Source organism: Nestor notabilis, unplaced genomic scaffold, assembly GCF_000696875.1.
Source record: "Nestor notabilis isolate BGI_N333 unplaced genomic scaffold, ASM69687v1 scaffold6950, whole genome shotgun sequence".
NCBI lineage: Eukaryota > Metazoa > Chordata > Aves > Psittaciformes > Psittacidae > Nestor > Nestor notabilis.
The window spans coordinates 1-24,358 of NW_009911478.1; the positions used below are offsets into that span (position 1 = coordinate 1).

A 24,358-nucleotide genomic window follows, 5' to 3' on the forward strand; every position below is an offset into this window, starting at 1 on the left:
GTTGCCGGCTGGGTTTGAACCACGACAGTTAAATAGTGCATTACAAAAAAAGTGTTTCATGTTAACTAACAATCTCAAGTTACTAGAAAACTCATTAACACGTTCCATCTGAATGCAAAGTTGACTTTAAGAGTACTGCAGAAATCCTATCTTTGCCACCTACATTCCTTGTATTGGCACACAATGGCCTGCTATAGCACAAAACAAAACATAAATTTGTAATTTCTGGGAAGTATCATTTACTGCACAAAACGGGAGAACTGTAAGATGGACATTGAAAGACATCACATAATGACAACATGTGAATTTATTTACTGCATAACTACCACTCTTCACAATCTCACTTCATTTGGTAAACTTCGGTAATGAATCAGAACAATTCTTTTGGCCCCACCTCCATTTTCTCTGTGTTTCCATGAATGTTCCATTCACATTAGCCCGTTTTAGATTCAAAATGAGGAGAAAGCTGCCTAGTTCAAATTCTATCCTACCACTTGCTTCTTTGGCAGTTTCTTACTCCTGAATCCTCCTCAAGACCGAGAATGACTGCGTATCTCGGGTACTCTACCATCTGTTCAATGGAACCTGTCCTTCAAACCAACAGATCAGAGGATAGATTGGTAAACATTATTCAACACACAATCTTTTATTTTAGGCATCAAGATTTTGCAGATGAAATCTTCAATCTCTGATCTTATGAGGAGATAGCAAGGCAGCATTGTTCGGTCCTACCATGAGCTACCCCATACTGCAAATAAATCAGTTATTTTCAAAAGTTTTCAGGTTGTTTTCTGTCAGTGCTTTGAGATCTCTCTGTACCCCTCCGAAAATAAAATATCATGAAGTTCACAGCTAATATCAACTGTGCTCATTAAAGTATGTGTAGCTCTGATAACATATTAGGATGACATTCACTAGTACTGTCTAGAAGATTTTTTTAAATGAATAGCAATGACAAGCACTGATTAGTCCTAAGAATGCAGTTTCTAATAAAAAGAAAAAAAAAAAATCATGAAGGAGAGCCAGAGGCAAATATGTGGGATTTCAAAGTAAGGATTCAAAGTATTTCAAACTAGATCATAAAAGTCTACCTGATTGTTTCCTGCTGGAACAACTCTTCCTGATAATCAGTTTCAGAAACATTAATAAACTAATAACATGATAAAGGGGTTTTTTTAATATTTTTATTACTTTTACACTTTTGGAGGCCTGTCATTCAAAGAATATAGTTCACTGCTTCCTAAAAATGAAGCCTCTTCAAAATCTCCTTTCTCTCCTGCACATACTCATAAATGGGGTAAAAAATGAAGTGTCTGTCCCAACTGCATTGTATGCTGATTCCTAACATTAAGGATGAATAGGAGAATGAGGACAAAAAATATGTATTTACCCCAAAAATCCAATAATGCGAAAACATCTGAGAAACTGTCAATCTGTGAAATCACCATTTTCATTTGAGAATCAGGCCGGGTTTTCATGTACATGATTTAGTTAAATGTATGGCTGACGCTTCACTTCAAGGCTTTTCTTTCTGTCACTCCAGTAAGCGCCTTATCGTTCAGAGATGTTTATTTGTGGTTATACCGGGTCGCTCTCGAGGGCGGCCGACAGAGGGAGCTGGGGAAGCGAGGGAGGACGCACTGCCGCGTAAACCTCGGACGTCTGTGCTCCGTCCCGTTTAGTACACTTAGGCTCCACAGTGCCGGCACATAACAAAACTGCCTTTATTCCCCTATGTGTTTCACAAAGACCGAACTAGTGAAATTCCTTAAGGAAAAAAAAAGGAAAAAAAAAAGAGGGAGAATACAGCCATTACTTTATAATGTGTATGCACGTTCTTTTTAATTTCAGGCACTGCTCCAGCCGTTTCATCCACTTTCCTCAAGCTTCAAGTGATTTTTAAGATGGAACTTCAAGTGATTTTTAAGTTTGGAACTTTCAATAGATCATTAAAATCTGTTAATTCAATAAAGGGACACCCAACACTGGCAGTGACTATGTAAGGACTTTCCAAGACATGATCTAAAAATTCATTATGAATAATACTCACGAAAAATCTAGCCCTTCTTTTTGAATGAACTGTTCATAAACAAGCTATCACTCTCTCCAAACACAGCCTACATTAGGATGTATCCTATTTTTTGCCCTTCATTATCCTGTTGCATGGCTGTCATTTACGGTGGATCCCAGTCCTGTTAGACAAGACAACACAGTAAGCAGCACTACTGAAAACACCAAAGCTGTGCATTTCTCAAAAAAATTCACAGACCTTTCAAAAATCGTGTCATGCTGATATTTGTGCAGATCCAGAGGGACAGAATAAATTACACAATTTTTCCAGATATAGCAAAGCTGAGCCAGTATTTTGGCAATTGTCATTTTACAAGATGTAATCTTAATGATGCTTTCTTTGGTTAACTACTTCTATACTTAAAGGGCCCACAACAAGCTATCTACATTGACACAGCAATCTATTAAATCAGTTAATGTACTTCACTATTCATGTTAGTATCAAATATCTGTATGTATAAGTATTTTAAAATATTTTCACATATATTTCCAATATACACTTAGACCAATTCCAGCTAATCATAACTAAACAAAAGTAAATATAAAATTTATAACTTTATTGACAGTATACTCTTTTTTATGGTACATGCTAACTAATTAGATCCACATTTTTAGAAAAGTAATCATTTGAGTATTTGCACTATACAACTTCTTTTATTGAATTATTGCAAAGAAATCCTTGTGATATATGGAAAACATGCTTTCTATCTGCATACATATCACCGCCTTTGTTGACATCAAGACACAAATACTTTTCACTAAGATTGTATCTATGCAGAAAGATAACTGTAACATGTTTGATTTCTCTATATAAACACATAAATTGACACATATTTCTATAAATCTCTCTGAGAGAGGTTTAGGAAGCAGCCTGCTTCAGTTTTAAATGTTACCTTTTATAGTGCAGTGCCACAGGATTACTATTGCATATCATAATTAAATGGCAGTGTCAGTGAACTTTAAATACACATAGCAGAAAAAAAGACACAAATATTATCCAGACAGACCTACAGATAAAAACACTACGAAAAATTCAAGGCAGAATAAGACACTCGGTGGAAAAGCTAACAATCAATGTAAACTTCAGTGTTTTCTACCAAAATAAAAAAAGAGCCAGTATGAAACAGAGTAAGACTGCATTCCAGTCATTTGGTTTTGGTATTAACTTCAAATACAAAAGAAATCCCCTTGGAAAGCTGATTTGGAAGTAAATATGCCTACAGTGAAACATACAACTTGTATTAATCTCAGAATAGAATCAAGACCACTATTAAAATAAAGACTGAGGCACGTTGTTGTGCCTATGATTGGTGGGTGGATTTTAATTGACTTGAAGACTGTCATAGTCCTATTATCATAAAACCTGTAATGCACTTCCAGCATGGAGGACCCATCTGTGCCCACCATCCATCTGTTTAGACGTGATTGGCAAAGTGGTAGGGAACTCGCAGTGGTTGCCTCTGCCTGAAAGGAATAAACCACAGGATCTTCCAGTGAGTGCCAAAAACTTCTGAGAAGGTCTGCTGCCATGGCTTTCGGGGCCTCGATCTACAGAAGACAGCATTATTAGTGAAAGACAGCACGCCCATGGTGCACTTCAGTCAGCTAGAACAATGCAGGTTGGCTGGGGATCCATTACTGAATTGTGTCCCAGCATCACAAATACAGCTTTTCTTTCATTACGGCACACAGCTGAGACTTAACTTTGAAGAACAGAAACTATCTGTGTCGTCAATCAACCGAAGGCAACTTTTGAAGCAGAAGAGAACCTCTGAATCAATTAAATGTATGTCAAGACACAGCAGAAAGTGTCTTTTGATCTTTACTTTTGAAAGAAAATATAGTTCCACTGGCTTTGGGTAAGGGAGGAATTGGAATAATGTGAGGCTACTTTGTGTACAACCAGTATTAAAAGATTAGTGAGCTGCTGCTAGAGACAGGAAGTACAGAACACAATACCACACAAAATAATCTTAACAAAGTGCCTTCAATTCCTTTTGTCTCTCACATAGTTGAAAACCTCAGCTACTCCTTTAGCTTTTCAGCAAATAAATAAATTTTATAGCACTTACATGTCTTCACAACAGTTTGACATTTTTTCTATACTTGTAGTGTCCTGTTGAAGAAAACACAATGAAAAAGTATCTGTTTACAATTGTTAACTGTTTAAATGTCATTCTGAAAGCAACTAAATAAAGTAGGGAATCAATTCTTAGCATAGACTGCTTTGGCAGCAGCTCAGTGGGTTACATATTTCTTACACACCAGATTAGTTTTAAACAGCTGTGAGATCATACGTGCAAATTTACTCAGGCTGTTAAATGTTTTTTACAAACACGATGTGAAATTGTACTGTGTAGTTTTACTATTACAGCACATAACAGAGAATGTCAACAAAACCGTACAGCATTATTACATCTAAAATTAATTCAGATATTACAATTAATTCATGGGACATGTAGATGTAATGTGTGTAAAACAGACTCTTGACATACTTTTCACAAGCACCGATTCCAGATGTGGAGTAGTCCATTGAGATAACAATAGAAAAATTCAGTAAAATGCACCTGTTAACAGATGTGGTATTTTTGAAAAGCGAGCTATTAAGAAGTTTTAAAATAGTGATCTTCATGAGTATTATAATGCAAACAGCACCACTAGGAAAATACCATCAGCTTCCATAGTCACTACAGGTAAATACCAAATATAAAAATTATTCTCTTAAAATGTAATGAAAACTAAATAATATGCAGAGTGAATGCACCTCTGAAGCAAATAGTAAATTAAATTCATAGTTTTCTGATTAATCAGTCACAAAGTTTTATAATTAAGAAAAAAACAATTTAAGCTTAGCTCATACCCAAACAAAGCTTTTAAAACTACCAACAATAGTACTTTTTCTCACTGTTGCACTATATATTTAACAAAAAAGCCAGCATTTTTTTTTTTAAACTCCAGCAGTATTAGGGTTTTCAATACACATTCATAGCTCATTCTGTTCTGAAATCCCTCATGAGGTCCAAAATGCAATACTCGAAATATTTCTCATGGTTCCATTTCTTTTTCACAGCAGCTTGATATTTCCCTTAACTGTTCATTGATTGATTTAGGCATGCACATAATGCACCCGTCAGATTACACTAGTGTCTGAATGAAACCATGAGCTAGTCTCCATTGTCCCAGCCATACAGAGACACATGGGCTGTGGTTTAATTAGACTGCAACTTCATTGTCATCTGGAAACACAACCTAGCAATAAAACCATACTGTCTTCCTTGATTGTTCCTGCCATCAGTGCATCCAATTCAGGGCAGGCACTGCTGGGATTCTGCCACCATCTTTCATAAAGCTTTGAAGGGGAAGGGTGAAATAGGAGTGGGAACAAAATGTAGAGGAAGCGTCACCAGATATGGGTGGCCTCAACTCTCCTTGCCAACTTTTGTCCTTCTAAATCCGCTTCCCAACTCTGATGAATTTTGGAAGAGGATCCCTTACCACATGCTAAATGGCAAAAATCTTAATTCTGACATTATCTACCTAGCTGAATTCCAGACACACTATGGCAAACAAGAGAAGTTCCTCCTTCTCATGCATACCTGTGCATGGTGGTGACGATGCATTGGTTTTTCCCTGTTAGTATAGAGAAGGCATGCTCACGGCAGACTACATAAACCGTTCTGGCCCTATCATTAGGTAGATTCAAAGAACCACTCAGTAGTGAGAGAGGATAGGACTGGAGACAGCAGAAAGTAAATACTGTCGTTTCGATTCCCACAGATAAACTGCTTCTCCTCTCCGCTGTATGGGTTTGTCTAGCATATTCCCCCTCACCCGCCACTAGTGGCAGCGAAGCATTACAGGACACAAGCCATTCTCCTTCCTAGGGCAAGACTAGGCTTGCCTTGGCTAGGGACAGAGGCAAGGAATATTCTGCTTCCTTGAGCTGGCTGTTTTTCTAACTCCTGTAAGAACAAAAACCACCTTTTCTGACCACAGAAATCCACACACAGCTTTCTGAATAAAAAGGACTAAGTAAACACAGGTATTACTTCCATGACATTTCAGTGAGGCTGTAGCACCATCTTCATGAGATGCACCTTCTGTAACTGCAAAAATATCTCAGCTCTAGGAACTATCATCTCTAGCAACTCAATGCTGTCTACCTGTTAGTAAAAAATGAAAATAACATTGGTATTTTTGAAAGTAATGATTGCTAATGGTGTTTGTACAACAGTAGCATGCTAGTCCAGACTGTAATTGATTTCTAGCTGTCAACGATTAATGCTATCATTTCACTAAAGGTACCCTAAAGTAGCTTTGGGTGCAGAAGTAACACAATAAAACAATAACTTAAATCTGGCTTTTTGCCATGTTTCTTCACATTGTTTATCCATTAACACATTTGTACAGCTCCCGAAAATGAGATTTTTTTGAGGAATTCACAGGTTGGGAACTGGGGATTGTAATTCTTTTTAATTCTTATCACGGCATGTTATCAAGACCTGGAAGATGATTGTGAGGGTTTGTCCCCCTCAAAATGTAACCCATTAAATCAATGAACTAAGTGAAAGGAACAAAATGGGAACTTCAGAAAATGACTAAAGAAAAGACTGTCAAGCTGCCACACCTTTAAAACACACTGAGGATATGGAAGTCAAAGGAAATCCTTTTTTCCTTCCTTCCTTCCTTCTCTCCTTCTTTCCCTCCTTCCCTCTTTCCTTTTGCCAGCATCTACTTTAGAATACTTTAAAGGAATTGGGACTTAGCGGTGAACCCTTTGATTCTAGGATACTTTTTCAGATTTACAAAAACTTTACAGTCACATTGTAAAAGCTGTGAACTAGGGCTGTGAACCAAATTCCCCTCACAGCTTCCCTCCCTCAACACTGCTGCCAAACAGCTGGGGTCATTTGAAATGTACTTTCATTTGAGAGTTAACCCGTTTACCTTTTCATATGGAAGTGAAACTTCACAGCACCCCAGAAAACTTGGTAGCCCCTCTGAAGACAAGAAAGGAAGGAAAGGGAGAGGACCTCAGCTGAGTTTTGGCCTGTTATTTAAGGCTTTCTTCTAAGACAGAGAATTTTCTCTTCTTTTAGAGACTGGAGGATCAGAATAACCACCACTCTTCTGAATGACAAGGTGTTCCTCTGTTCATTAACATATCTCACAACAGCTTTCAACCAGAATACCATCTCTCTTAATTATGCATTTGATGTATACCCTGGTTTTGCTACATCAGTGCTACAGCCTAAGAGGCTTTGGCTGTCTGCATCTACTATCAGCTTAGATTACTACCAGCACAAATAGAACTCTGCTAAGATTCCTGCCCTATCCCCTATCAGCTAATGCTGATGTTAAAATCTTTTGGAGAACCAGCAATCATTCAAAAATTGAAAATAAATTGCTACAAGCAAACATGGCATATCTATTGAGTCCTAGTAACCTCTATCTCCAAAAAATACAACAGAATTTACAATTGCATACAAGCGAAAACTGACTAAAGCACAATTGATTAATTTCACATGATGGCACGAAGTGATCATCCAGACTGGAAACAACTATTGTTCCTGTACCTAGTTATTCAGATACATACCTACTAATAAGCTTCATAAAGCAACTAGGAAAAAAAAAATCATAGCTTAGTGAGAAAGGCAAAAGAAATTGAAGGAATTAAACACAGCAGTAATTAAAAACACATCAGTTTAAAACAAGAGGAAAACGGTAAAGGTTTCTGATTCTGCTGAGTGAATGAGGAGTGCCTTTTGCTTGGAGGCCTTACTACAAGTCTGTAAGAGCAGCTTGTTTAAGTGACAACAGCTAAGACTGTTACAAGAGGAATGGAGAGACATATATAAGAGCACTGACTGCATTCTGCACGCCAACTTAAGATTCATTTGCAAACAAATGCACCTGCATTAGCTAACAAGAGGAATATATTTTTCATAGCTATATTTTTAATTAGCATAACCAACTGCCTGAAAAAAATAGGCTTTTTATAAAGATCACATGCACTGTTTAACAAGCTGTGCCATAGGATAGGATTCATCATGAACTAATTTATCATGGAAGAAGCCCATGGAAAAAATATTTTCCTCTTACTGATTCATGTTCTCCAAAGGCGAAGTTGTAATTTGTAACTCACAGGACTAACTCCTAAGCACGCAGCCAAAATCTTTGGTTCGATTTTTCTTCTGTGTTTACTTAAAGTGACACGTAATCAATACAGCTCTATTTAATACTTCCAACAGAAGAATGTAAGCATTGTGCCACACTTGCTTAATATAGTATTTTCAAATATGTAGTATATAAGAATCAGCAGAAAAATATGATAAAGTGGAAAGAGGAAAAAACCATACAAACAAAATACTCAAAACTTGCAAGCCTTCCTGGATTTGCAGCCACTGCTTTTATCCTAAAGTGCAAGACAACATATCATCTATCTGAATAATATGTTTTTCATTCCTTCTACCTAACATCCTTTAATTGTGTGTATGTAAATGACAGGTGAGCAACTGAAGAGTACAAAATACTGAAAATCTCATAGCAAGCATACTTTATATTTCAGAAATTTTCCTTTTTGAAATTAATTACATTTTGGATTTCCATTTTGTCAGGTTCTAGCACTGTTTCCTTACATCTATATAGGTCATATAAGATAATATGATTAATTTTATCAATTACAACTAGGTTCAGCCTGAAAATTACTAATTCAGTTTTAACCCTAAATCCCTAAATCAGAGAATTGTGTGCAAAATGAAAAACAAAGCTAAACTATATTATATCTAGGAATACTTCTACACTCTGTGCTCTGATGAATTTAGTTGAACAGATTTCCAGTGCGTAGTTCAGGTACTAGAAAATGATTCAATGAAAAGAAAACCTCTGATAGCAAATTAGGAACACATCTACAAACAGATGTCTTTTCTTTGTTCTGTTTCAAATCCTTAGTGTGTCATGTGTCAGCTGCACAACAGCAAGATGTGACAATATATACTATTTTTCTTGATGCTTACAAATACCTTCTTAAAGCAAAAATATTAAGAAAAAAATGCTTAGGAAGGCTAAGTGCTGACCTTCCTCACACAGAAGCCATTTTAATGGTCTGATGTCTCAATTAGACAAGCAACTTTTAAAGAAAATCTACTCAGCCCTCAAAACACTCAAACATTATATTATTATAGTTACTATTTTCAATTGGTTAAAGGTACTTCCTTTACTATTTAGAAAAATTACTAAATATACTAAATATTTATTTATAATAAATATATAGAATAATTAGAGTTGCAAAAGGACTTCCTCCTTCAGCGATGAACACAGGATATTTTGTCATTATATTTTGGTTCTCTGCACAGTATGAAATCTCTTTGATTAAATTTTCTAACATATGTTTTTCCTTAATAATATTGTAAATAATTAATTTCAATAAAAGCATTTCCACTTTACCTAAAACCATGTATGAGATCTTTTGTCACTCTGTGTACCTTAAACTTGAATTTATTTTTAAATTTTAAATAGCTCATGAAAGAGGTTTTTCAAATTCACTAGAATTGTACTTTGATGGTAAGTATTTGTTTAAGACTGTCAGGATACATTCATTCAGAATGTTAAACAAATTGCTAGTCTGTTTGTGAAGAATAAGGTAAAGGTACAAAAGACTTTACACACTTAAAAAAGTCCCATTCAAAGACCAGGACACCACTAATTCCTGACAATTTAATTTATAGGACTTTATGCAGTCTTCTAATAAGAGATTTGCCTACAGGTGGATTAAAGGTAGAGACAGGAAATGGGGAAGGGATAAGAATAATGGGGAAGATACAGACAGGCAACATTAACATGAACTTCTTTTCTGTTACATCTCTAATTTCAAATTACTAGTTGGGCTTAAGGTTTTCATACCTTTTTCTCTCTCTACAATTACTTTATATCTTACACTTTATTATAGCCAGGTAAAGAATACATTTGCCTGGGAATCCTAATTTCTTTACCAATCCTAATTTCTTCTGTATTAAACTTAATTACGAGGATTAATAGTTCCTTTATTGAATTTCTGCCATGTTTGAAAAAACAGGAAAAACCCTTACTATTCCACTAATCAAAATAGCATTTAATAGATTATCTGATTAAAAATATGTTTATGAATATGTTTAATTACAAGATACTTAGAGACAAAAAGCGTTTTAGCACAACTAGATCACTTGTGCACTCTGTATATTAAAACAGCAATGGATCAACACTATGAAATATTCAAAGAATTAAAAAGCCTTTGATTTTATGAATAATTGCAGTTACATTTTCATTATTTTGCATTTCAACCTTTGTAAAAGTTTATCGGACTGATTACACAAAGAATTTTATTTTTTCCACTGGCATTTTTATTGTTTGCACTTCATTTTTGCACTATACTATTAAATTGAATGGTACTCCTAAAGAAAATTAATGGCTTGAAAATATTCTTTGGCAATAATTATATCTGAAAATTAATTTTTACAATTTCCATCTTTTAAAAATTTCCTTAAAATGATTTTTTGTCCTTTTGAGAAGAAACTCTGATCAAAATGAATAATGTTTCTTACTAAATGCTCACTGTAACTACCAGACATAGTAACACTAAGTAAAATAATCAAAATATATGAATTAGTAAGTTTGAAACATACATGTGGAAATGGATCTGTTTACAAGTACAACAAAAAACAGCTAGTGAAATATGTTTGCCACTTGAAGGTGAAAAGGAGAAACACTGCAACAATAATAAAACATAGCACTCAACGAATACCATCATTGTAGAATGCTTCGACAGGAAAAGAACTCATGTGGCATCAGACTGTGCACAAGACAGACTGTTGAACACCAGCTGTTAAACTATTTTCCCTTACATCCTCCCCAAAGCAAATAAAGGGAAATTTCTCTCTACCGCATCCACATAGTGGTGATGCATCTGGACACTGGCATATCACTGTACACCATTCAAACAGTTAATTAACAGGAAACCCTGGTAGCATTAATTAAATTAATAAAGTCATTGTCCACTTAGTTTACGATAATGCATCCAATATCTTGCACAAAGACCACATGGTACCTATTAAATTTATAAAAGCCCATCCATTACATAGTTCTAGCCCAGAGAAACAAGTTGATTACTAAATAATTTTAATGAAAAGTTTTTCTCTGCAATACTAACCACAAAAATCACATAAAATCATATTTGATAGACTATAGTGGTAAAATGAAGACAATTTCTTTAATTCCATATAAATACTTTGTTTGAACACATGGAAAAATGAAAACAAAAACTGTTCAGTGTTTGGAATAAAAAACAATCAAGAGTAATCCTTTAAAATTAGGGTTCAGATTAGTCTCTGCAAAGGATGCTGTTTAACTGAAACATCTGGTAGTGTTATGTTGAGAGACAGGCCTTTTTTAACTTTGGAAATGAGATTAGTAGATCAGTTATTTGTAAGTGTCCGAGTAATTTCTAATTATTTTATCTGGGTCACAGATAATCTGCTTCTACAGGGCTCTCACAATGACATCAGAGGATCACTGCTGAACTGATTATCCTGTTACCTTCCACCATCCCTGGGAGGAGAGGATTTTCCTTTTGTACAGAGGAAGAGAAAGAAGTGGCTGATTGCTTCAGACAGGTGGCAGCCAACAAGATAAAGAACAACACAGATCTTTAGAGGAAGAAAACCTCACATATGGAAAAGGTACCAGCCTTAAAAAAGGTCAGCAAACTGAATGCTTCTTCATAGCATCTGGTGCAATTTAAAACCTCACTACAGATGAACAAATACCAAAATAATCAGAAAAGCCATTTTTTAAAAAAGTGTGCCATATTAGTACTTGTTCTACAGTAACGCCTTGTAGATCAAATATAACTGACGTTAGAATCTTACTGTATAATAGAAAAATTAGTTTTTACCATCATTTAACTGTTGAAGCAATGTGAAAGACTGCAGAAGCACTTTCTTAAAGTAAAAATAGAGCATGAGCAAGAGAAATGAAAGTGCCAGGGCTAGTCTTGAACTAACAGACACACAAGCATCCTGACAGTTCTACCTTTTAAAAAGATCCTGAATTGCAGCTCTTTACCTCCTGCAATCATAAAGCAGAAGCAACCTGTAGCTGATAAAAGATACTTTCTTTAAGCCTGAATGAATACATAGGCAAGTTATGCTTTTTTTTTTTTTAAATAGACATCTGTTACATACAAAAATGAGAGAAGACTTCTTAAAAACCATTATGTCAAGAAAGAAAGTTTCTAGATATCATTTGAATAGCTTCCAATCGAATTTTATTATTTGATATGAGGATAACTACAGAAAAAGAAAGTAACTGGAAATAAACCCGAGTAAGACAGGTATGTCTAGGTAGGTAGACACGCCTACTTTCTTCAAGGTTAAGTGCACAATATTATTTTCTAGATAAACTGTGCATCTGCCATTGCAATACAATATAATTAGTACCTATTTGCTGTCATTGTACAAGACAGTGGATGCCTTGGATTTTTTTCTGGGGGTTGAAAATTTAAAAACTTTCTGAGACACAACTATCTCAAGCAAAATTATGATTTATCTATAAAAAGTGAGTTTAATATTTATTACCAACCACCAAATAAAAAAACCCATCTCTCTACCTTCATGGAGTTTTTCTATGAAGGGACATCTTGTTATCCTGTAGGGGTTGAGGCAAAAAAGGAATAATTGCTTGTGAGAGTACAAGCAGCTGGAAGTCTGAAGTAAGGGATATCAATAATTTACAAAAACCAAAATAATTAATTATTCTCAGTAGGAGAACATTTAGTTTTTGTAGGGTGCAACTGACAAAAATATTTTTTGGGTGGGGTTTTTTGGTGGTTTTTTTTTTTTTTTTTGGTTGGTTGGTTTGTTTGGTTTTTTTTTTTTGTTTTGCATTCTTGTTGTTTTGCTTGGTTTGGGTTTTGTTTTTTTTTTCACTTACTGTTATATACTAAGCTTGCTTTTATTTGTCAAGCATTGTCATTAGAAAACATCATGATACCTGGGAATGTGAGAATACAGGCTCATTTCCAGTTAAGGAATATAAAATTAAAATTTCTCCTACAACACGAACGCAGGAAGTGGAGGACTGGTAAAGCAAGCACCAAGTATGTAAGATAAGCAGGCCCTGAATATAAATGTATTATCATTTTGAAAATTACATTAGACATTACTTTCTTCAGGGGTGAAACTGTTTTCCTCTACCCAGCTCTCTAGAAACACGAAACTTTCAAGTAAGAAGACTTATGCTGAGATTTTAGGAGTATCTTATTAGGATCCTACAGTACCTGAATTCGGATCTTAAATTTCTCCCTATTTCAGAGACTTATGAACTGGAAAGAACTTAAATACTTCTATTTCCAAAGTATCCAAATAAAAGTTCCCCAAGAGCAATATCAGGTATATGCTGGAAGAAGCATTAAAATTCAGGATGACAGTGAGCCAAAACAGAGCTTGGGAAAGCAACTGGAGAAGGAGGATGAAAGAGCTGTGTACCCCTCCTGCTAGAAGTGTATTTCACATATGCTAGTTTTGAGGGAGAAAGCACTAATCTTGTATACAGAGGCTACCTCAGCTGCTCCCCTCTTCATTGGAACAATTCATGTCAAAAGTTCCTCTAATGACAGTTTTTGCTAACCAGCTGTTCTCCCCTCATTGTAGGAAGTCACCTCCCTTGCTCTTTGGCTTCCTGCACCTCCAGATGAGCTATGAATAGCCTTATGCTAATAATACCCTAACAGTGATACTTAACTACTACATATTAGGTAACTTGTTCTGTTAATCACTTTCTCATGCAGTAAGTAGAGTCTTAAGAACATTCTCTGTGCAAGGGCCAAATTTGAATAAACAAGTTATAAAGTTTTCACTTTTACAAGAAATCACATTTTTTACAAGCATCTTGGTATCTGTAAACACACGTGAAAGAGGACAACAGCAGATTACATGCACTTGTTTCTTAAAGAACTTCTACAGTAGATACTGTTATAACCTATGCAAGTTATGCAATTGGTAAGCACAGAAATCAGTCAACTGCACAACACTGAATTTTGGAAAATGCCGGCACACACAGTAGAATGTTTCACCTGTACTTCATAATGTGCTGCTTTGCTTTCCTGTTCTATCTAGTGCCCTGTTCCAGAAAAGCATGCTGGAGTATATTTGCTATATCTTTTCTATTGCATGTTCAGTTGGGCAACATTTTTTGACTTGGGAAAAAATTTCTGGAAGAGGAGAAAATGCCAGTATTTCCCCTTAAAATCCTATAAAAAACTTCTGCTCATTCTTACAGCTCATCAAGCTATCACTTAGATCAATTCTAGTAAAGAGCAACTCTGATTATAAAATGCTGTATACTTAGGTCACTTAATGCAAATTAATTCTATACATTGAACTTTATCTATCTTGCTGCAGTAGAAAAAGGATAAACTTCCATAAATATGAAGAATCAGTAGAAGTGCTGTGACTAGGGTATGTATCACGTTTCACAATGCATGCTACATTCCAATCATTTACGTCTGAGCAGATCCATTCAGATGTGGAAATCAACCATGAACAATGAAGTAGGAAGCTATCATTTCAGGTGCCAGTTACTTATTACTCCTGATGCTGAAAGAGGACGAACAAGTCTGTGGTTTCTTTATCCCAAGTTACTTCTGTAAGACTGACAGTAAGCAGAGCACATTCTATATATGTACTGAGAGACCAAGAACTGGGGATTTTTTTTAACATGCACATCCAATATTCCTGCAAAAAGTTAGCCTTAGCTTTATATTACATAGCAGGAAAAGAAACTATTGGCTTGGTTTTCAGAAATTTATATAATGACATCAAGCAGGTTTACCTTACAGGGAATCAGGATATTTTGCTATAAAAGGATCAAAGTTTCATAGATCCTAGGTTTATTTTTATTTCCAGAAATATGATTTTGGCAGCATTTGAAATACAGGTAAACAACGCTAAACCCCTACAACCCTGAACTTGCTGGACTCATTTAGCAACAGTATGTATCAGTGAAAGTTTAGATCACAGACATGCAATGCTGACTGTCTCTTATTATTCAAAAATCACTTTTATCCAGGAGCTGTGGAACTAATATTGTCTTGATATTAAACTGCAAACTCGGGTATGGAGCATGAACTAGGATACAGTTTATTATCTGTTTTCCTGTAAAAGCACAAGTAAGAGCTGCTCTGCTTCACCTTTTCAAAAGGCCCATGCTCTTGTCCACCTCTCCTGCACACATCTCTGGGCAGCTTCAGCAGTCACTGAAATTGTTGCTCTCAATAGCTATGGATCAATCAATATAATATGACTGTTTTAACTGCGTATCTATGCCTTCAAGCGTGAGTTTCTTTTAAATTAACCTCAAGTCTGCAAAATAATACTTGAACAATTGCATTCTGTTGTTAAATTAATTTTGATCTGTATATTTCAATGTTAGGCTTAATTTCATCATGAATTCATTATTTTAAATAGAGCTCATTTCAGTCACAATTTGCTCAGTTTATGCAGGAAAGTTAGATGTTGAACAGTAACTCCAGCACAATATACAGTAGGAACATTGCTGGCCCTTAGTGATCACAGTTCACTGATTCTACAGGACTTGAATGTATTCCACGCTGTGTGCTCAGCACTGTGGGTGGGTACATCCAGTTTCTTTGTTTCCCTATTCTATGAATCATAGGCATGTCTTTGGGAAGCCTGCAAAGAAACTACTCACCCACCTGCTGCCCTCTCCTCTGCCATTTCCATTGGCTAGCCAAAGCTGTTAGTCAGTGCTTATGGAGAAAGCAAATCCCTACACTACAATGCTGACAAGCAAAATCATCTGTACAGAAAGATTTTCTGACGTATCTTGCAGGCTAAGCACAACCTCACCAAACAGATTTGGCTTTGTTTGATTGAAGTCTGACTAGTTGTTCCCAAGCAGATTTCCTCAGAATGACTGCATTGTTTATTCTTGCCAATTCTATATTCATGAAGAAAGGACTGAAAAACAAGATGATGATTGTGCTGCTAATATGGAAATGCCTTGAATGAGGGACGGACTAGATGACCTGTGTACTTCAATGAGTCAGTGCAACAGCATCCACGTAGTGTGAATGAATTACAGTTTGGAGATCCCAGTAATGGATTTCGACTTCCCCATCAATCCAATCAAACAATCCCAAACCTAAAAACTTGTCCATAGGAGGCAAGCACAATAGCCCCTCCACTACAAGTAGGGTGCAGTAGGATGCTCTAATGCAGAAGAGCTGTACTTTCTAGCACCTGCCTCTCACAGTACACCCATATCCACAATTACTGTGGTTTGTTTGGCAAAGTTGGACTCAAAGAGGACAAAACAGAGTATACAGGCATAATGCAGCTCAGCAACCCACAGAATTATTATTTCAGCATATAAAAGGAGGCTGGACTTGAAAATGTAATTAGCCCACATCTGCTCCAGGGTAGTGGCCAGCTTAGTAAGTGCATAGGATATACTTCACAGTATGTATGTAATGCAACTGACATAGAATAAAAGGGCTTTACAGGACTTCATAAGAGTTTGCAGTGGTGGTAGCAACCTGACAGTGTTAAGGTTCAGAACAGTGAAAGAACATACTGGGAATTCATGCCTGTTGCAAAGGCAGCACAGTTGATGTTCTGTGTCAGAACAGAAATGTCCCAAGTATCAGGTGTATCTCACAGAACTGGGTTCAGTCTGAGAGCTTTTATTTCATGCGTACTAATAGTAGCTGAATAAATGCTGATGGCCACTGCCAAAATTCAGTCCAGCTTCTGGCAGCACACAGAACAGAATGGTAGACTTAGGAATTGTTCCTTGTTTTCTGCTGTGTCATTTCTGTGGTTTAGTGTAGTACTGATCACACAGCTTTTTGTTCCTTCTCAAATATCCATTAATCCATATTTCAGCATCTGAGCTCTAAGGCTCCCTGTGTTTCTGCATCTCACACGACTGTGAGCAAGAGTGAGCAGAATTCAGATGTGTGCAGCACTGCAGCTAGGTACCCAGCAAGGCACAGTATCAGATTAGAAAGAAGTCCCAGCTCTAGAGGACACAAACACTAAGGTTTGTGCCAGCATTTAAAAAGGGAGGTGAGAACCTGTCAGCAAGATCCTGAAACAGAAACCAGGCACGCAGTGAAGGGCACAAAGGCAAATCTGCAGACCTGGGAGTTGACGGAAGTGCAGAAAGCAGTCTGGTAGAGCAGCTGGAGGATGGCAAAAATAACACACAGCATAGCTACAGTCACACAAAGAGCAGAAGGCAGTAAACTTGTGTGAAGGTAATACAATAAAAACAATGAGCAATGTTATTGTTTTATCTAACAGAAGGAAAAACTATGCAGTAATTTTCATCTTTTATTCCATACAAAAGAATTACATAATACAGTTAGGAGGTTTTCCATTATGCACCTACAAAGGTTACTACTGTGTAAACCCTCATAATCCCAAAATGAGACCTCAGGCAGATTTCAACCAGTTGTAGTGACAAAGATGCTGTCATCTTTTAGGTTACTGTCTTTAAAAAAAAATTTGCAGGCTAGATTATACACCGTTTTAGACACACACAGATCTAGCTACTGTACTCTCTCCATTCAGCACTGCAGTACCTCAACCACTTGCACTGATTCGCAAGATAATTAAAGAATTCACTGATAGTGACTAACTTCTAATGTACACAACAGGATATGACAGCAACAAACACTTGTTTCTTGTAGATATTTATTACATTACCAAATCCATTTAACTGGAAAATTTTTCCATGCAGAGGACTTTTTTCTGTACTTTTAAATACAGAATATACATTTGGACTGTAAATTCTACTTGATGCCATTGCACAGTATAGCAACTAAAAAAATATGAATGTAAGCATATTTATTAAAATACTTAACAGAAAGAAAACAGAAACACAGACCTTCATGCGCGACTTAACAGGGACCCTCACTGTCACTAAGTATAATCCACACCAAGGCACATGAGAGTTTAAAATAAAAACAGAAATCAAACCCCACAAATACATACCTTGTAGACTGCACAATTCCAGTACCATGTATGGTTTTATTTTACTAATATAGATCAGGAAATTGCCTTGATAGGTGAATTTTATTAGACACTTGTTAGATGGCTTCTAAAGACTTTCCTGGAGACAAGAGTTTTGACAGACCACATGCCAAATAGATGCCTCAGAGTACAAGTGTTTTTCTGCTCTTTCCTTAAATGTAATATGCTTTTCTGCTTTTATTAATTTTATTGAAAACAAAACTAATATATACTTCTAAAAATAGATACTTACAGTGAAAATACCCATAAGCTGAGTGTAAAAGAGTCCACTTATTCCACCTAACATTATTATACCCATGAAGGCAGATATTCTTAGGAGAGCAAGTTCGTGTCTTAATATAAAAACATCCTAGAACAAAACAGAAAGAGAGATTTTAGCACTTAGAAATTAATTTAAGTCTTTGAACCATGTGGAAATGCTAGATAAAAGCTGTTCCCAAAGACTTACAGCTAAAGGTAAATACTGGATTTCTGAGCTGCACTGCAAATTGACACATTTATGGACTGAAATTAAAAAACAATAATCTCTTATTTATTGTTCGGAAAGGTTTGCCAGATTTTTAAAAACTTTATTTGGGTATTTAAGGTTTGGGAATAGAGCAAGTTCAAATGGGTTACTTCTGAATCTTCCATCTCAAACTGTGCCAGATTGCTGCACAAAAGCTCCAAAATGTAAGAACGGCATTCCGTTAAATTCTCTGATTTATAAGATTCCCAGTTCATGGCTCCAAGCCACAGCAAATTTCATTTTAACATCATGTCTTTTGTAATAAGAATAACAACATTCCTAGCTTGACTGTTAAAGATGATACCTACAAAACCTGAGTATTTGTATTGGCTTACTCTCACTGTAATGCTATTAGCCAACATAAACTTATCCTCGTATTTTAAATTTTGGCCTGAAGTGGATTATTTTAACTTTGGTATGGGTGCACAACCAAGCTGGCTCAGGATATAGGAGAATACAAACTTACTGTATCACCTGCTCTAGAAAGCCTGCTCTCATCCAGCAGAAAATATGAAAAGTGTAAGAGAGTTTATAGATCTTTTTCAAAGGTTAAAACACCTTATTTTTATAACAGGAAAACTTTTGCACATGGCAGTTACTGCAGATGTACTGCAAGTTCACATCTTGTCTTTCCCTTTGATAATGAGTTAACACACCCATTCTCTTATTTATAAGTTACGATTATGTTCTCAAGGCCGTCTTTTGAATGTATACATCTGTTTTCCTACTTAGAAAAGCCAGATCACAGCAGGAAACTATTAAAACTTTTCAAGTATACTTTAAATTACAACCAGAACATAAAAGTGAACTGAAAGAGGGAAGGGAAGGTAAAAAAAAAAAACCAAACCAAACCAAAACAAAACACAACTGAAAAACACCAGTTTTGAACTTCCCTTCTTTAAGTTCAGTGTAATGGTTAAGGGTTCAGGAATACTGTGGTTTAATTAAACAGAAAATAGTTAAAGCAAATTATATTCAGTAAAAAAGTCTGATTTTAGATTCAAATTATTTCCATGAACATTCAAAATATAAACACAGGAAAAGAGTTTATGCAGAAAAGAATTTTATGCTGTCTACTAAAGTTATGAAAAAAGTCAATGGTTAATGAAAAAGGAGAAATCACTAGTTAACCAGACAAAACAAAAAGCAAATCCCACCATCTTTTGGGAACTAGTAAGCCAGCTCTTGTTAGCATTGGCCCTTCTTACTGCCTGTAGAAAATATATGCTTAATTTCAATTTTTTTTTTAAACTCTTCTTACCCAGTTAACAAGTTAGTTCAAAATTGTATCAACTCAAAATAAAAGCATTCATACTAGCATTTACTCCCCTTTCCACCAGCAAGGTAAGACACAAGTTCTACTAGCTGTAAAATACTTTCTTTTTGTACCATAGAATCAGCTAGGTTGGGAAAGATCTTTAACATCATCAAGTCCAACTGTGACGCCAGCACTGCCAAGTCCACCACTAAACCATGTCACTAAAGGCCTCAACTCCACGTTGTTGAACATTTCCAGGGACAGTGATTCCCCCACTCCCCTGGGCAGCCTGTTCCAATGCCTGACTACCCTTGTTCAGTGAGGAAATTTTTCCTAATGCCCTAAACGTACCCTGGTTTAGCTTGAGGCTGTCACCTCTTGTCCTATCACTTGTTACCTGTGAAAAGAGATGAGCCACCTCCTCGCTTCATCCTCCTCCTTTCAGGTAGTTGTAGAGAGCAATAAGTTCCCCCCGAGCCTTCTCTTCTCCAGACTAAACAACCCCAGGTCCCTCAGCTGTTCTTCACCACACTTGTGCTCCAGACCCTTCACCAGCTTTGTTTCCCTTCTCTGGACCCGCTCCAGCACCTCAATGTCTCTCTTGTAGTGAGGGGCCCAGAACTGAACATAGGATTCAAGGTGCGGCCTCACCAGTGCTGAGCACAGGGGGATGATCACTGCCCTGGCCCTGCTGGCCACACTATTGCTGATACAGGCCAGGATGCTGTTGGCCTTCTTGGCTGCCTGGGCACAAGGATCATGTTCAGCAGCCATCAGTCAGCACCCCAATGTCCTTTTCTGTCGAGCAGCTTTCCAGCCACTCTTCCCCAAGCCTGTAGTGTTTCATGGGGTTGTTGTGGCCCAACTGCAGGACATGTCATTTTGCCTTGTTCAACAAGATTTATCTTCATTGTTTTATTTATAAGAAATATTTTAACATACTCAAACGCATCAGAAAATGGTGAAATGTAAGAGAAAGTTCCAACAGCAAAGTCACATTCTGGATCTAGCATCATACTCCCCTATTAGAATAAAGTCTGTAGCACAGCTCTCAGCATCCCTCCAACACTTTAATCTAGAAGAGTTCCTTCTCTTGAGCATCACTTTCATCAGCCAAAAAGACATACCACATAACCCAAAATTCTAGCATAAAGAAGGCAGGCTGCATTTTGCACTTAGCCCTCCTAACCTACATTAAAACTAGAGGTACAGAAAAGGAATGACGTTTGATACTGAAGTGAAGACCAAGAAAGACTACTTTCTTTCTTTCTTCCTTCTCTCCTTCCTTCCTTCTCTCCTTCTCCCCATCCTTTTTTCCTTCCTTACTTCCCTTCTTCCTTCTCTCCTTCTTTCCTTCTCTCTTTCCTTTTTTCCTTTGTTCCTTCTTTCTCTCCTTCTCTTTTTCCTCCCTTCCTCCCTTCCTGTAAAACACATGCATCTACCAGAAAAGACTGGGAGCTGCTGAAGAGGCAACATCACCGTTTTTCAGTTACACAGCCCATGAGGAATAAAAGTCTCTGAGGCAATGATCACCTGGAAATCAATACTGGGCCCTCACCTAGCAATCTGTACAGACAGAATGGCATTTTTTCTATAGAAAAGTGAAGAATATGCAGGAATAGAGTCTTTTGGTAATCAGATCTTAATAACAGAGCTACTTTCACAATTCTGCACTGAAATAGAAACATGTGACTCCACAAAAATAGAGTTAAAAAAAAAAATTAATTCACAGAACACAAGCTGCATTCTAATAAGCCCTTTTGCAAAGATATTTATTATTAATAACAGCTGATGTTTATGTAAAGCACTTTTTGATTGAGGACTATTTCAGGTCTGCTAAATGAGTAATTTTGCAGTTTGATTCATGAATGATTTGGATTGAAGTGAAAATCGGAATAGCACTCTGATTCCAAAAACAATTGTCTACATAGTCTTCAATCCAAAGTGATAATTCTGAATTCATTTCAGATTAGAACAGATTTTAAGAAAAGACCATACAATCTTCACATAAAAATGACACTATCAATATATTTTTAACAAAATATTATCCTCTCAGTCATTCCTATATTTTCTGTACAGTTCATGAATTTACTTTCTAAACTTAATTCAATACTCATATACCCTCCCTATAATTATACAGGAGGAGAGCAGGGTTAGGTTGTTTCTGCAGAACACTGAGAAGGAAAATTACAACGTGTTTTCATTTTTTAAAAAGTTCTCACATCCTGAAGGTCATATAATGGCCCTAAGAGAGAAAAGGTTTCCTTTAGGTTCTCTTTACTTTGCATGATACATAATTCCAGATTCTAATTAATATTAGCTACTACATAATATTGAAAGAAATAGTACTGTAAATAATCTCACAAAGACTACTGAATATTTTCCAACACCATTTATTGGAATTGAGAAAGCTGAGTCCCAAACAGAACAGGCTGACATTGCTACAATACTTCCTCTATGATCTTTCCTCCCCCGATACCAATAGAGCCCAGAACTCTTTAAAATTAGTTAAGTAATTTTCATAATATTCAATGGATAACTGCAGAACCAGGAACAACTAAAACTAAATCAGATAAAAGAGGTTTAGGTTTTTGCTATGAAAATCATTCTACCCCCATTGCTAGCAAAAAGGATGTATCAGCAAAACTTCTTTTGCTTAAAAACTTCTTTTGCTTCAAAGTCTTTTATAAATCAGGTAAAATATACTGCCAATGCATTTATTTTTGCTTCTGCTCAACCAGCTGTGTCTTGAATCTTTGACAGCACAGCCACAGTAGAGAACAACTACATATGTAGTCATGAGAAGACTAGTATTTATTCTCGTCATCTCACTACCCACAAGATTTAATGCTTCTTAAAAGATACAAACTTCCTGACCTTGATGTTTTTTAATGAAGATGCAAAATAAAGAATGTTCCAGCTTTAGCCTTTAAAATCACCAAAGGTAACAGAGGAACTCATATGCTGGTTTATTCGTATTAAGTATTTTTCTTCTGCTAGGATCTCCCATAGACAATTACCATTTCCTTCATTTCTAGCAGTAATTGTACTCCTCCTGCTGGACAAACAGAGGCAATAACGACAATCCGTCTTCGTGACAGTGTATCAATTAGAAGCGCCAAGAATACTATGAAGCAATTTTCTTCTGTAAGACCTGAGCTGAAAGATTGTATCTCTATTGTATCTCTATCTCTATTAGCTTTAAAGCTAAGACCCGTACTTCAAAACACTTGATAAAAAATGATTGGGTTTTTCTTACTCAACCCTTTTAAAATAAAACCACAAGTTTTCATTCAGAAGGAAATACTAGCATGCATACTGTGATCTTATTTCCATAATACATTAATCAGTACTGTGATAAAATTATTTCACAACTGCCTTAAAAAAAATTTAACTCTACTGCTTCTGTGTTCTGTACTATTTTATATCCAAAGAAATAAAATTAAGTTGAAGGCACACTGCCAAAAACCTCACACGTATTTTTAATGATCATGGATAAGCTAATTCCAGATGGCTGTTTAGAAAAAAATACCCAGTTTTTTGAATCTGTGCTAAACACTGGCACCACTCAATTCAGAAAATGTAACCTCTTGGTTTACATCCAAAATTTCAACTAAGAGCAGCGCTTCCAGGAGAGGTAGAAGGTACTTCAGTCTCTGGAATGCTATGGTACTTCAGTATTAGTTGATATTCAAAGACTAAAAGAATCTTGCAGGATGCTTGCCTAAAAACCTACTTAATAGTAAGCATATCTTCTCGGTGGTCCTGAACATCATTCTGGTATTAAAAGAATGCAATTTTGACATGTTACTCTGTGACACAAAGTTATATGGCATCATATCCTTAGCAACACTGCATAAAAGAACAGCTTAATGGGGCTCTGATGCCATCTTCCAGGCAGATATATTGACTAGACAACTAAATAAATTCAGATCAGTATCACTGACAGAGAAGCCTTGGTGCTTGAAACCTGCGAATTCTGCGTACTGGAAACCTTCAGAATATACAAAATGTAGGATCACTCTGCCCAGAAATACAGTAGATTTACTTAGTTTATAAATCAAAAAGAAGTTTACAAAGCTACTGAAACTAGAAGCAAAGGCATTTACATTTAGTTACCATTCAAAAACCTAAGAAATTTTATTTAGATGACAGATTTATTCACTAATAGAGAAAGACTGCAAATTCATATCCTTTTTAACTTGGAGGCAGCTACAACAAATCAAAATAGCTCCCTCAAATCTCACAATGCCTGTAAAAAAAGGGAAATATGAAAAGCTCATCTGCAACAAACTGGAAACAAAGTGAAAAATGTGAGTACTCCATTTTAATTGACGTATTTTACAGGTCTGTCTCATTTTAGAGGGCAGTGTCTATGGAAAGATGCTCCAAGAAGACAGCAAATTCTTCTCTTTTCCTTATTTTCAGAGT

At 36.1% G+C, this 24,358-nt stretch overlaps 1 protein-coding gene across 1 annotated transcript in view; it reads right to left on the reverse strand.

Annotated features, from left to right (window-relative positions):
- Positions 1-3,485: 3,485 nt before the first annotated feature.
- ZDHHC21 (zinc finger, DHHC-type containing 21) overlaps positions 3,486-24,358 on the reverse strand; it is a 31,452-nt gene continuing 10,579 nt past the window's right edge. The window contains exons 6-8 of the mRNA XM_010014971.1: positions 18,394-18,510; positions 4,143-4,186; positions 3,486-3,618 (exon numbers count right to left, since the gene is read on the reverse strand). Coding sequence (XP_010013273.1) covers positions 3,486-3,618; positions 4,143-4,186; positions 18,394-18,510 — 294 coding nt within the window. The remainder of the gene's footprint in view (positions 3,619-4,142; positions 4,187-18,393; positions 18,511-24,358) is intronic.